This window comes from Pleuronectes platessa, chromosome 18, assembly GCF_947347685.1.
Source record: "Pleuronectes platessa chromosome 18, fPlePla1.1, whole genome shotgun sequence".
Classification (NCBI taxonomy): domain Eukaryota; kingdom Metazoa; phylum Chordata; class Actinopteri; order Pleuronectiformes; family Pleuronectidae; genus Pleuronectes; species Pleuronectes platessa.
In genome coordinates, this window is record NC_070643.1 from 15,290,457 (window position 1) to 15,303,859 (window position 13,403).

The 13,403-nt window shown below is 41.7% G+C and overlaps 1 protein-coding gene across 1 annotated transcript; it reads left to right on the top strand.

Annotated features, from left to right (window-relative positions):
- Positions 1-1,897: 1,897 nt before the first annotated feature.
- lix1l (limb and CNS expressed 1 like) lies at positions 1,898-10,704 on the top strand. Its single transcript, XM_053447010.1, has 6 exons — positions 1,898-2,466; positions 5,332-5,495; positions 5,979-6,119; positions 6,832-6,927; positions 7,188-7,265; positions 8,078-10,704. The coding sequence occupies exons 1-6, from the start codon at positions 2,124-2,126 to the stop codon at positions 8,327-8,329; spliced, it is 1,074 nt and encodes a 357-aa protein (XP_053302985.1). The 5' UTR covers positions 1,898-2,123; the 3' UTR covers positions 8,330-10,704.
- The last annotated feature ends 2,699 nt before the right edge of the window (positions 10,705-13,403 follow it).

A 13,403-nucleotide genomic window follows, 5' to 3' on the forward strand; every position in this document is an offset into this window, starting at 1 on the left:
GTATGAAGCCTCGTGCACATTCAAATTAAATGAAGCCTGGTTTATCGCTTTAACTTGATTGTGAGTACATGACTTTAACTCTGAAACAAACACACAGCAGCTCAGGCAAACTGAGCATTAGATTAGAGCAGATTGAATTACATTAGATTGGTCCAAACGTCATGTGAACGTAAAGCAGTGGAGCTGAGGTTAATCACTGATGTCATGGAATCAGATGGCGTCCTCCAGCCTCATTATAGTTATGATATATGTCTGTTTCTTCTTCTCCTTCTTCTTTCTGCTGTCTGCTCTCTCCGTAGTGAACCACGTCAGACGGGCCTCGTCTTCGTCTGCTCGGGGGGTTTCAGCCTCACACTTTGCTGTAATTGGTTTAAAATGTGTTTTTTAGTGGAACCAGATGTGCAATGACTGAATGTTTATTATATTGCAGACTCAGCTTTGAAAAACAGGAAGAAAAAAAAGAATACAGATTCAATCAAAAGCTCCTGAGTTCCTGCTCTGAACTTCTCTGGCTTCCTCCCAGGCCACAGCGAGGATGAGAAATTACACAAGGCCCAGAAAGTCGTAAAAAGCTCTTAGGAAGCGCGAGAGGAGGTCCCGTTTCCTCCTTCCACTATTTGTTTTGTGTGAGGTTGGTGGTCCCACTCACTCACAGTTAAACCTTCTGACTTCTAACTAACTACTAACTCAGTTTCTGTCTGACTGGGTTGAAGACATGACCTGAGTGTCTCTCCCTCTCTTGACTAAACGCAGTTATTGTGGCTGCAGGTTTTAATCACATGCTTCAGGCTGCAGAGCTGGAGCCTGAGCCCACACTGGAGTTGTTCTCTGTTGGAGCCACAGGAGAGAACAGAGCAGGCTCAGATTTCTTGGCTTGATATTTCTCTGACTTTTCACTGGTGCCTTCAAGCCCTGTGGAAAATGCAGGAAATATGACAACAACATGCATATAACTTCCATAACTTCTCTCTACCAATTTGCCGAAATGTGGTGTTTACGTACCTATTTGCTTTTGAAGATTCTATTGATATTTTATAGTTACAATATGTTTTCCCTTTTTGTTTATTATACTGTTCCAGTTTATTAAAGACTCAAACAACAATAACAAGAAGTCAAACAAACAAGCATCCAGGGCAAATGTACATTTGGATGTTGACCACTTCAGACAATGATTTGGCACATCTGGCCTTCTTGGGGCCCGGACAAAATGAACGTGAACAGTGGCCCAGTTGTAAAGTAGCACATTTTTTGACAAACATGCAGTGCTCTAGACAAGGTGTCATCAGGATTTTAACCTATAGTGGCCTATGTGGCAACAGTGAACTTGGTGGGTATGTGGGCACAATTGAATTAGTGGAAAACCTGAGTGAGGAATCAGAATCCGCTTTATTTGCCATGTATGTGTACACATACTAGGACTTTGACTCCAGTGTTATTTGCTCTCAGGGTTCTTATACTTAATGGACATACAGCAACAACCGACTCCAAAGTTAACACAGCTGTTGTACAAATAGAGTGAATCTGTACAAGACAGTAGGGCAACACTACAACAAGCTGATCAAGGGTTGACACACACATTTGTGTTGTTCATATACATGAAGCAGGTGAATATCAGTTATATTTGTACTATACGGTAAAATCAGAAGTGTGTATATGTAAACCTGAATTGAGCAACACAATAATAAACAATTGATATTTGTAGTGGATAACTAATGTTTCAGAGTCCTTGAATTGTTTCTGATACATTAAAAAAGGTTTATTTAACAGTGTGTATACTATGAATGACATTAGGAGACATTAGTTTCAGATTAAACTTTTTTTTTTAAACAGTCTGAACATGGAGAGACTCTGTCTGGCGTGCAGCTGTTGTCAGAGAGTGTGGGGATTCCCCAGGGTCAGTGAACGCCTCCTGTGTCTGGGGCAGCCTGGCAGTGAGGATGAGGAGCTGCGGTGAAATGTGTCGAAGACTCGGCTGTGTCTGCTCCATGAGGCGGTGACTGTCTCCAGCCTGATCCCGCCCTGCTCCCCCGGCTCTCACACACCGTGTCCGAACCCGAGCCCGTCCCGCAGATCTTCGCACATTCCCCGCACAGCCCGGACCCCGCAGACGTTACGTGTGGACAATGGAATCTCACCTTATGCCGGACAGTATCCGCCCTCATCGGCTGCAGCCGGGTATCGGATTCGGTTCGGGACCCACCGGGACCCTCCGCTCCTCGTCGCTCCGGCCCGGGGTCACGGTCCCCATCGCGCCGCTGCTGCCGTCCCCGGCCTCCCTGGCCGCGTCCTGCGGGCCTCCCCCGCCTCCGCCTCCGCTGCAGTTCCACAGCCTGTACGGCGGAATCGGGGCCGGGCTGGGGCCGGGGGCTGCCGGCCACTGCAACCCGGGGAACCCGGCGGTGCTGAAGGAAGCGGTGGAGGCTGTGGTCCGCAGCTTCGCCAAACACACACAGGGCTACGGCAGAGGTAACGTCCCGCGGGGCCGACGTCCCGTTAACCGCGTGAAATAAGCATGTTTTGATCGGATGTTTCAGGCTGAGTTGGGGAAGGGAGCTGGGGCAGAAAACCACTTTTAGCTGCGCCATTTGTTTGGGAATAGACCAGCAACGTAAAAAAAAGACACACACTACATTCCTGTGTTTAGTTCCACAGCGTCAAATATCACATGTATCCAGATTGACCTTGTAGATTAAATATTTCCACTTAAAGTATCATCACCATCATGTTTTTCTTATGATATTTACACAAGCTCACTTCATTTCAGGATTAACTACCACGGCTCCGGTTTACATCTGCGAACAATAAACTATTATACATATACATGAGCCACCACACAATACTGATCCTGCCCCGTTAAATGTGATAAGTGTTAATATAGTCAGGTTAGATAACAAAAGAAAGTTGTAAAATCAGCCTTTAAGTTTTAATTGAGAAAAATTGAGTTTATTCATCTTTCAATATGTAGCCAGAATATTTCAATCCACACCAGTCATCAGAGTGTAAGTAAAACCAGATGGATGAAGATCTTTCAAGGATCAGAGCCTCCTACTCAGAACAGCTTGAGTTTTGAATCTTCTGAAAACATAAAAACTTTTTTAAGGGACGAATAGGCGTGGGAATCACAGGGTAACTCATTATACACAATACTATCACGATACAGCAATTCTGATATAATTGATGTATTGCAAGACAATCATAGAACGATAATCATGATATCTGTCAAACTGAAGAACAGAATAGAAAAAGTGCAGGATTTATGTATTTATTCATTACACTTTGGTTCAGTTTCACAGAGTTTGACTCAATCTGAGATGAAACATAACCTTAAACTTGCAAAAGTTCAAACAATATTTACATATATTTCAAACTATTGATATTTGCTGTCAGTACATGGATAATTGTGTCTCGTGGGTAGTTGTGTATCATTCATGTCATAAAAACAAAGCCATACAAATATTAGCGCACAAACAAAACAATAGAAAGAAAAAGCACAAATAACAAACAACCTCACAACAAACATATTTCATTGCATCATATATCAATATTATATGTAATAATAATGATTCTAGATATAATTTCACATTCTTTGTAGCTAAATTTACAACAGAATTGAGATTTAGCTGTAATCTGTGTTAACTTGTCTGCTGATGATCACCTAATGATCCTTGTTCACTGATCTGTAATTAACATGTTGTTTTTCACTGTAACACATTGGCAGGAGGCTTAACACCAACTATTACACCAAATGCTGCAATAATGTTGGCAGTCACAGCTGATACAAGTGTTCCTGTCCCGCGCTAATAGGATTTAATCCCAAAAGATTGTCCCTCCTGTCTTTCCCTCCTCGATCCCATTTAGGCTACTTAACACCGTCAACATTGGCAGCACCTTAAAGACGCCTCACTGGCTTTATTTGTGCCTTAATGCTCCAATTTCTCTTGTTACTCTTGGGAGGAAAATGTTGATGTTGCGTAAATTGTTGCAAACATTACAAAATAAACACATCGGTCATATTTCAGGATTTTGGTAACAAAAAGTGCAGCCACATCAGGGTTATCCACACTTTTTATGTCATACAGTCACCAGTGTGCCGGACCAGGGATTTACCAGGCGTTAACAAACACAGTTAATATGGATGAATAATTCTTTAAGGTGGAAATTAAAAAAAAAAGCCCATTTCAGATTTTTGCCCCTAGCTGTGAAAGTGTGAATGGAAACTGCTGCTCTGTGGGTGTGAGCCTGGAGCAGAACCATTGTCACTTTGTAATAAATCATCCTCCACTATCTCCCGGTGTTTCCTGGCGCTTTGTCCTGTAGATTTAAGGAAATGCTCCTTAACAGACTGAAATTCACAGTCTCATTTCAGCCGTGTACCATTTAGAATAGATGCTCCAGAAACATGTCAGGATCCGAACTTTGCTTATTGGGTTTACCCTCTGTATTGAGGAAACAACATATGCACTAGCTCACCACACATCTAGGGCCAACTTGAGTTAAACATTGCATTTTGTTATTTTCAGCAGAGCACGTTATAGATTCATGTCATCTTTTGTGAAGGTAACTTACTTAACATTTGACTGAAAACAAGAGAAACAGTTTATAGTGAGCACTTTACTTTCACACAGTAAAAGCAATAACCGCTTTGGATCCCACATTAGTGATTTACCATGCGAAGACGGGATATGTTTTCTATTTCTATGTTCGTCAAGGCTGCAGCTTTGAAAACAACTGATACTGATCAGGCTCCAGACTCTCTCTCTCTCTCTCTCTCTCTCTCTGTGTGTCTGTTTGTGTGTGTCTGTGTGAAAGGGAGCCTCAGTTTGTCTGTGTCCGTATCAAACAGCGAGATCTCAGCAGGAAAGAGCCGAGAGGTGACAGAAGTGACAGAGACCTGGATAATGTTGGCTGCGCCCCCATCCCCTCTCAGATGCAAACTCAGATCCTTATTTACGGCTCAGTTTCTTTGTTGCCGTTTCCTCTTGGAGGAACACATGAATGCAACTTTTGCTTATGAAAGTTTCGGGGGTGAGGGGGTGCTTCTTTAAACGAGCAGCTCTTCTGAGCTGATGCAGAATTTCCTTTAGGCAGCCACATAAATATTTTCAGGGAAAATCCCCTGGCATCCTTGAAATGACCTCCCCCCCCCCAGCCCATCCATCTTAGGGAGGATGTTACGGAGCACGGGGCCAGAGACCGACGGCACTTAAGCTCAGCACAAAAAGCATTTGGATTTCCAGCCACTAAAACATTTTACTTCTAAATAGAGTTAATAATAAAAGTCTGATTTGATATATCTCAGTGTGACGGTTTATTTATATCTGTTCCCTGCAGTAAACGTGGTGGAGGCTTTACAGGAGTTCTGGCAGATGAAGCTGACCAGAGGGGCCGACCTGCGCAACGGAGCTTTAGTTGTTTATGAAATGGTCCCGTCCAACAACCCGCCATATGTCTGCTATGTTAGCCTTCCAGGAGGCAGCTGCTTCGGAAGTTTCCAGGTACAGTCACTGCCCTGTTTCTTTACTGTGTGATGGAGAAAAAATGGTCATTCCAGGTTCATGTCACAAGGTTACAGAATCCAAACATGCCTGCAAACACAACATCCTAAACATGGATCTAAACACAAGACGAGGAAACATTAAGCTACGTGCACATTGTGGCTAACTCAACATAGACTGTATATAAAGATGGATGACGTGTCTCCACTTCCTCCCGCGAACAAATGAAGCCAAAACCTCCCAGATATTGTTTGATCCATATCCCATCCACCAACATGGAGGAGTTTGGTTCCATGCCAGCCAGCAAGGGGGCAATCAAGACGCTTTAGCTTCACTCTTGGGGAACCGACATGTCGTCCATCTTTATAAACAGTCAATCCATGATATAAACACTGTTGTTCTCCAGCCTTCTTCACTGTGCAGAACATCTGTATTTCTGCTTGTATCTGACCGCTGGTGCATGTTTCCTCCACTGTTTGACAGTTCTGTCCCACGAAGGCCGAGGCCAGACGCAGCGCTGCCAAGATCGCCCTCATGAACTCTGTTTTCAATGAACATCCGTCCCGTCGCATCACAGACGACTTCATCGAGAAGAGCGTGAGCGAGGCTCTGGCCTCCTTCAATGTAAGTTACGGTAACAAGCTGAAAGTTGATCTTTAGGAATCAAGCCGTTGGTCAGTGGGAAGCAAGGCAAAGTCAAGTTTCCAGGACTGCCATACTGGTACCATAGAGGGGCTCCATGTGAGAATGCAAACTGAGCCAGTTGCTTTGAGTGTCTGACCACGACGATCTCCTTCTGCCTTCTTCATGTTTAGTTCATGTCTGAAAAAGTCTTACGTGACTTGGACGAGCTCCCAGTAAGACTCGCGTGTGTCAACATGGCTCTGATTAAGTCGTATGAAAAACAGATGCAACAAATCTCTGGAGGAAGAAAACGGATTTACGGAAAATAATTTTTTTGGAAAGCAAAATATTGAGGATGTCACAGAGACATTAACAAGATACCCTGCGGCGTAAACAAAGCTGCTCACTGCAAACATGGAGTCGATCTTTTACTCTTAGACAGCGTGTGGATCTCATTTTCTTGCTCGTAAAACATTTGCCAAACTTTTAAAATTTGAATCTGCATTTCTCACCAACATCCGTAGATCAGAAGAAGAAACGACTGGGAGGACTACAGGGTAAATTATCAATATCAATGTGCATCTGAACTTGTAGTTATCCCCCTCATTGTGTGACGCTGACGTCAAAGTGCAAGTATATATGTGAGCCATGAAACCCTATATGAGTCAAGCATCACACCATATGCTCATTAACCGCTTGCTGTGCTTCACAGGGAAACAGAGAGGAGGCCGACAATCCCAACACGGGGATTGGAGCGTTTCGCTTCATGCTCGAGTCCAACAAAGGAAAATCCATGCTGGAGTTTCAGGTGCATATAAATCAGGAATGTCTGAGTCGTGTTAGGTCACATTTTATGCTCCTCAGACACAGCTACGCAGCTCGTGGGCGTCTGGTCTGCACGTACATGTAGTGGCAGCCCACACGTGACCTTAGCTAGAACATGTTGACCTCGTTTCGAACTGGAAAGCAGACGTCTGAAGGCGTGGTTTGAATAACTGCATTACTAGATGTTGTGTGCTGTGAGGAGAGTCTGGTCTCACGCGTGCTCTGCTGTGTTTGTGTCTCCAGGAGCTGATGACTGTGTTTCAGCTACTGCACTGGAACGGAAGCCTCAAAGCCATGAGAGAGCGACAGTGTTCCCGACAGGTAATGAATGTGAAACTGCCCACTTCCCAGATGGGTTCAATTATCCAAGAACAGTGGTGGTTTTCAGTGAAGTAATTACACGACAGGTCTGTACTGTTCCACAGAGATCACCCAATTTCTCCCTCTCAGCATGAGAGCAGTGGCAGGCTGGAAATAATAAGTAAAGCAGAGAGGAAGTTCTTTGTTAATCTTAGGTTCCTGAACTAGAATTAAACTCACTGGAGCCCATACAGCTGCCAAGGTCCAACCTCCCCTTAAAGTCAATCAGGCTGCACCAAATTACACACACTCATTCATATCAGTCCTCTAAATATGCCTTATTGTTTCATTACTTTACATTCACTGTACATTTAATGGCTCCTTGCAAGGACCCGTTCCCAGAGTTGGGAATTTGTACCAATTTCTGATTGTGTGTAACAAAATGTCTGCTGACCATTTGAGTTGTTGTACTTGAGTCGGTGTTTACGGGAATTTTCGGGAACTCTTATTCCGACACTATGTGATTGCACTGTTATTCCCTGGCAAATTAAATTCCACTTTAATTAGTTTAATTCCAGCTTTAAAATATTTATTTTATTTACCTCATAGTTTAACTTCCTGGTTGGTTATCTGACATGTGAAGCATCAGAAACAATACTTCAACTAAGAGACATTATTCTTTACCTCTAAAGTAAATAATATAAATCACAATGCTTATTTCCACTGGCAGAAGATGAACTTCACTCTTTCAAAACCCTTAGTTGAATATTTCATCAGGGAAAAAGGCTTCACTCCCTCAAACGTTGACTCTTTTATATGCCTGAACTTTGCAGGAGGTGCTGGCCCACTATTCCCACCGGGCTCTGGACGACGACATGCGCACCCAGATGGCGGCGGACTGGGTGAACCGAGAGCAGAGCGTGGCGAGCACCATCGCGCAGGAGCTGGCCTCCACAGATCGGGAGCTGGAGGACGCCCGACTGGCGGGCAGAGAACTGCGTTTTTACAAAGAGAAGAAAGACATCCTGATGTTAGCCGTGGGTCAGCTCAATGCGGCCAACACCGCCACTCTGCCGTCACGCTAAGCCCGGCTCGTGGAATCATGGCTTCACACCCCGCAGGATTCCTGGTAACAGTATTGAACATTTCACAGAGATAAAGATGAGTCGTCTGATATCTTAAAACCCTTTGTATCATATGTTTCTTCACGAGGACCAGGTAATCAGCACTTGATTTTACAGTATGCACATCCCACCACCAAACAAACACCTGCCACAATAGCTGTTACCTCTTTGTGCCTAGTGATTACAGGAAAACTACTTTTCTATAAACTACCTGTATACTTGGCGAACCAGCTTACGGGGTAACACATGTTTTTATTCTTTATTCCAGACTGTAACAAACAAAACCTGCCTTTCATCTGTGAATGTACAGGTCATGAGGTAAAATGACCAACAAACCAAACACGTCTGAGGTGACGATCATTTGTTAATCTGATCAAAGAGTTTCTTTAATGTTATGGGTGCGTTCACTTACACATCTCGGGATCAAAGTGGTATAAAGCAGCAAAAGAGAACAAAAACCAGAATCTTCAACTTGACAGCAAGTTACGTGTGACCACTAAGAAAAATATCATTCTGAAACAGCAATCTAATGGAAGCACATCACAATGAGATCTTCTTTAAATTTAAGAACGCAACAGTTACATTATTGAAAAAATACTTCAGCAGGAGACTGAACGCTCCGACAGCAGCTCAGGTTTTTAAAACATCCATCCTTTGTTTGAACTATTCCAGCGTTCACGGACACTAGCTGAATGTTTATTCTCAGTGCGCACTCAGCCACTGCAGCTATCCAGGCGATAGAATTGCTCCATGATAGAGTTTGTGTTTGTCATCAGAAGAGCTGGTGAGAGTCTCATTGACGTCAACAAACAGCCTCACACAAAAACGAGTCAAAGGATCCTTTTTAACAAGACGATTTACAATGTGTGAGTCACGTGTGAGTCATTGTCGTCAATACTAAACAGCACCAGTGCTTGTGGTTTATGGTTTTCAGGATATTGGAAGCAGAGTTCGGTTCTTAGCTGTGCTGGTGAACGTCCACGAGCTCAAATGTAACTCGCACTTAATCACCTTTTTACATAGAAGGACCTGATCTCTTTTATACTGTAAATGTGATATCCTTTTAATTCCCTGTATGACATATCTAAAAATGTATTTTTTATTACATTATAAGAATGAAGGCATTTCAAAGAGTCCCTTTTTAAAGACCCCGTGAAAGGGGATTGAGAGTTTAATTGATAATGTGCGGCTCTGGTTTGAATGAAAAATGTGGGCAGTGAGTTCTGCGAGTTAAACAGTGGGAGGGCTCGTGCTTCTGCTCAATGTTGGATCGTCAACAGCCGAAACTGATTTCATGAAATTCAGGCAGCCTGCAAATTAAAAACAAAGGGGGCAGGAATGTTTGTACGATTAAAGCCAGATCCGTTTGAATATTCTATTGCCGTATTTGTCTCTGGGACCATTGTGCCTTTAAGTAAATTGGTAGCCTGTTGTTGCTAGACTCATTAAACTCCATTTAAATGGGTCTTTAAAAGTTAAAGCTACTCTACTTTACGTCTTTTGTCTTACATGTAGAGGTGATGTTACGTTACATGTTGTAGTGTGCAGATTACACACTATATTACTGTTACAATACCTTAATATGTTCTTATGAAGGATTTTTTTTAAATCTCACTACGTTTGTTATACATTTATAACCATTATATTTCGTTGGTTTGGTACTGGGCTCGCAAAATATGGAGTCAGCTCCACCAAGAGAAACAAGTTTTGTCCTCTCAATACTGAAATGTTTAAAGAGACAGTTGAACTCTATTCAGCAGCTTGAATTCAGCCTCGTTCATCTCACATTCGCTCAACGACTCCCAGCTAAAGATTCCTTTCACAGTGATTGTATCGTCCCGTGAAGCGATTTCAAGTCCGACTTCATGCTTTAGCTGGTGCACCCGTATCGAACGTTTCCAAATGAGCAGGTTACAGGAATGAGGCTGGAGATCTTGAATTATTTGTTTTTGCATTTTTCCTCTAATTAAGACGCTCATTGTTATTGTGTGTTTGATTTCTGACAGCAAGCCATTAATCTCAGACCACCATTCTTCTTACAAATGCCTTTGACCTTTCTTTGTGATCATTATCAATAAAGACTTTTCAAAAACAGTTTATTTTTTGCTATCCACTTTATAAAAAAAACAATAAACTTGGGCTTTTCATCTTTTGGCTTTAATGCATGATGTTTTTGATTGATTTCTGTTTTTCTATGTTTCATATTCGATACAGTATTGTTTTTGAAGTGTTCCTGAAGACCCTTATTGTATGTATTTTCTATGAACATTTTGTATCTCATGTTTATAATTTTAGTAGATTTATATGATGTAATAAATGGCTGATACAAATCTTTACTGGTTTGTCATGTGACTTGTTATGCTGCTTGGAAAAAAGGATTAGGATAATTTTTAACCAGGATTAAGTAATGAGATTGCAAATGGTTTAATGGGATAGCGTGTATTTCGTACTAGTTATAAATGGCTTTTCCAGACATTTTCGAAAAAGTTCTGGGAATTACATATTATTGTTATGACCACACCGTAGTTCCATATCTATTTTAAAGAATATCATTGTTTTATACCTGCAATAAAATAATGTGCCTTTCCACATTAGTCTTAATGGGTATAAAAGGCAGAGTCCAAATTACAAAAAGATTATGTCTTGATTTAATCCGTATTTAATCTCTCTTCTTCAGTGTTACCAAAATGTACTCACAGCAAAACTAAATGGACCCTAGCCTAATAATTATATCACAATCAATCTCTTGCAGTAGAGTGTACTGTTGCTCTACTCACTCCACGCCACTGTACAAACATTCTAAGCACTCTAGATTAAACTTCTTATCCATGGCAACAACCACAGGCAGGCTGAGTCACATAGGAGAATGATCATCAGCCACACAAAGAACAAAAAGTCCTGCAGCAGATGGTGGAGCCCCCACAGTCTGATCTCAACTTCATGGAATCAGTGTGGGATTACATGAGACTTCCTACATCACACCAGAACTTTGGCTTGAGACCACGTACTGTACCTAACGTGTACCCATAGAAACAATGCGTGCAGTGTTTGCTTCACCATGAATGATGTGATGAAAGGTTCATTAGCTTTTTAAACCATCCTCACTTTACTTTAACAGGCAAACTCCTTATTCTCTTTTATTTCACTTAAAGGCCCATTTTTTATAAGTGAGTATTCTCAAGGCTTGAGGAGTTTAACTATGATTTTAATCTAATTTTACCAACTCTTTTCAATGATTTCCTAATGTATTATTATTCAAATTTTGCCTTCTATTATAAATGTTTAAGTTGTAAAACACCTTGAAACTGTTCGTGCTAATTGATCTTTATTATTATTATTATTATTTGTAGTAGCAGTATTACTTTTATTATTACTATAGTAGTATTGCTATCATTAATATTACTTGGGGCAGGGCCGATCCTGGCAATGTTGGCGCCCTAATCAGAGATGAAAACATAACCTCCTTAGCAGAGGTAATAAAACCTCCACCCATTTATCAAGGACATGTCACCAACATTTATAATTATTAGAAACACAACAGGAAATTAAAAGTAGAATGAAATGTTTCGAGAATATCTAAATAGTTGACGGGTAATTTTCTGTTGGTCGACTTATCAATTCATTTATTAAAAGCAAATTTCCCCTTGCTACTAGTCTATAGGGTTTTTATATTGTGTTTTATTTACATTGTATATATTGGTTTATTTTTGTTGTGCACTGATTGCTGGTTGTAAATCAAATTGCCTTTGAAGGATAATAACGATCTTCTTTTATGGACAACTTTAGTTAATCACAAGCTGCACAAACCAAGCAGGAGCAGCAGAGGAACCCAGCAGCCAGCAGGGGGCAGCCTCAGGACATCACAGCAGACTGTGATTTTTGTAAGGCGTCCGAACTGAGTTATTCTCTAACAATAGGTTTTTAAAGCATGATAAATCATCCAGGATCTAAAATCCAGAAATATAAAAGTAACTTCTAAGTACGGCTGTCAAATATATGTAGTAAAGTAGAAAATATTTTCTCTGAAGTGTGTATCAAGAGCAGCATAGAATGACACAAACACACGCACAAGATGATTTGTCCATCTTCTTAAAGTGCTTAGTTCCCCACAGCAATCATCAGGTCGGTGTGGCCAAGTTGGTAGAAAGTCCCTCCCTGAACAAGAAGGACCCGGGTTCGAGTTCCACTCTTGCCCATTTAAGTCTGGCAATATACTGAACTCTTAAATTTGGCAGGATTTCTCCTATTAATTGCTAAATATCATAAACTATAAAAATAAAATTAATTAAATATAAAAACAGGAAAAAATTTAATTAAAAAAAAAAGAAAAAAAGAAAGAAACTGCGTGCGCAACTCCTGCAGTAGGCTTCTGCTCAGAATGTGCGCAGTAGGCTTTGCGCAGGATGTGCGCAGAAGCCTGCTGCATGATGTGCGCAATGGGCTTCTGCGCAGAATGTGCGCAGTAGGCTTCTGCGCAGGATGTGCGCACGCAGTTTTTTTTTTTTTTTTATCATTTAATTTGATTTAATTGTTTTTATATATACTTTAATTTAATTACAAAAATATATATTTAATTTTATATTTAATTTTTCATCATCATCATCATTTCTCCGCGCTGGTTCAGGGGTAAATGATGCTGGTCGTCACAGGTGACTGACCTACGCAAGCCTGTAGCCGCCACACCCCCACCAGAGATTATGTGCTTGTGTGTGTGGCCGCAGCGCTTCCGGGTTCTATCCGGCACTACGCTGCCGGTGCGAACAGCCCAAGTATTTAACATGGGCGAGGAAAGGAAGCGGACCGCTTTTCGCGACGCTTATACCTCCGGTGTGTCCCCGATAGTGAGACGTTACACACTAGTTGTTTTACATTGCATGTGTCACGTCATGATAAATCAGTCTCTTGTGCCGCCCTCTCGGCATTTTGCGCCCTAGGCAACCGCCTATGTCGCCTGTCCCAGGAGCCGCCCCTGACTTGGGGTATCTTCGTTTTAGATGGTAAAATGTGTTTCCTGCACCAGAATAAAAAATCCTTT

What these genes read in the sequence shown, in the direction of transcription:
- lix1l (XM_053447010.1), top strand. Translation starts at nt 2,124, where the DNA reads ATGGAATCTCACCTTATGCCGGACAGTATCCGCCCTCATCGGCTGCAG. An exon ending in GCTGCTTCGGAAGTTTCCAG is followed by an intron (nt 5,496 to 5,978) that starts GTACAGTCACTG and finishes ACTGTTTGACAG; the next exon opens with TTCTGTCCCACGAAGGCCGA. An exon ending in AATCCATGCTGGAGTTTCAG is followed by an intron (nt 6,928 to 7,187) that starts GTGCATATAAAT and finishes TTGTGTCTCCAG; the next exon opens with GAGCTGATGACTGTGTTTCA.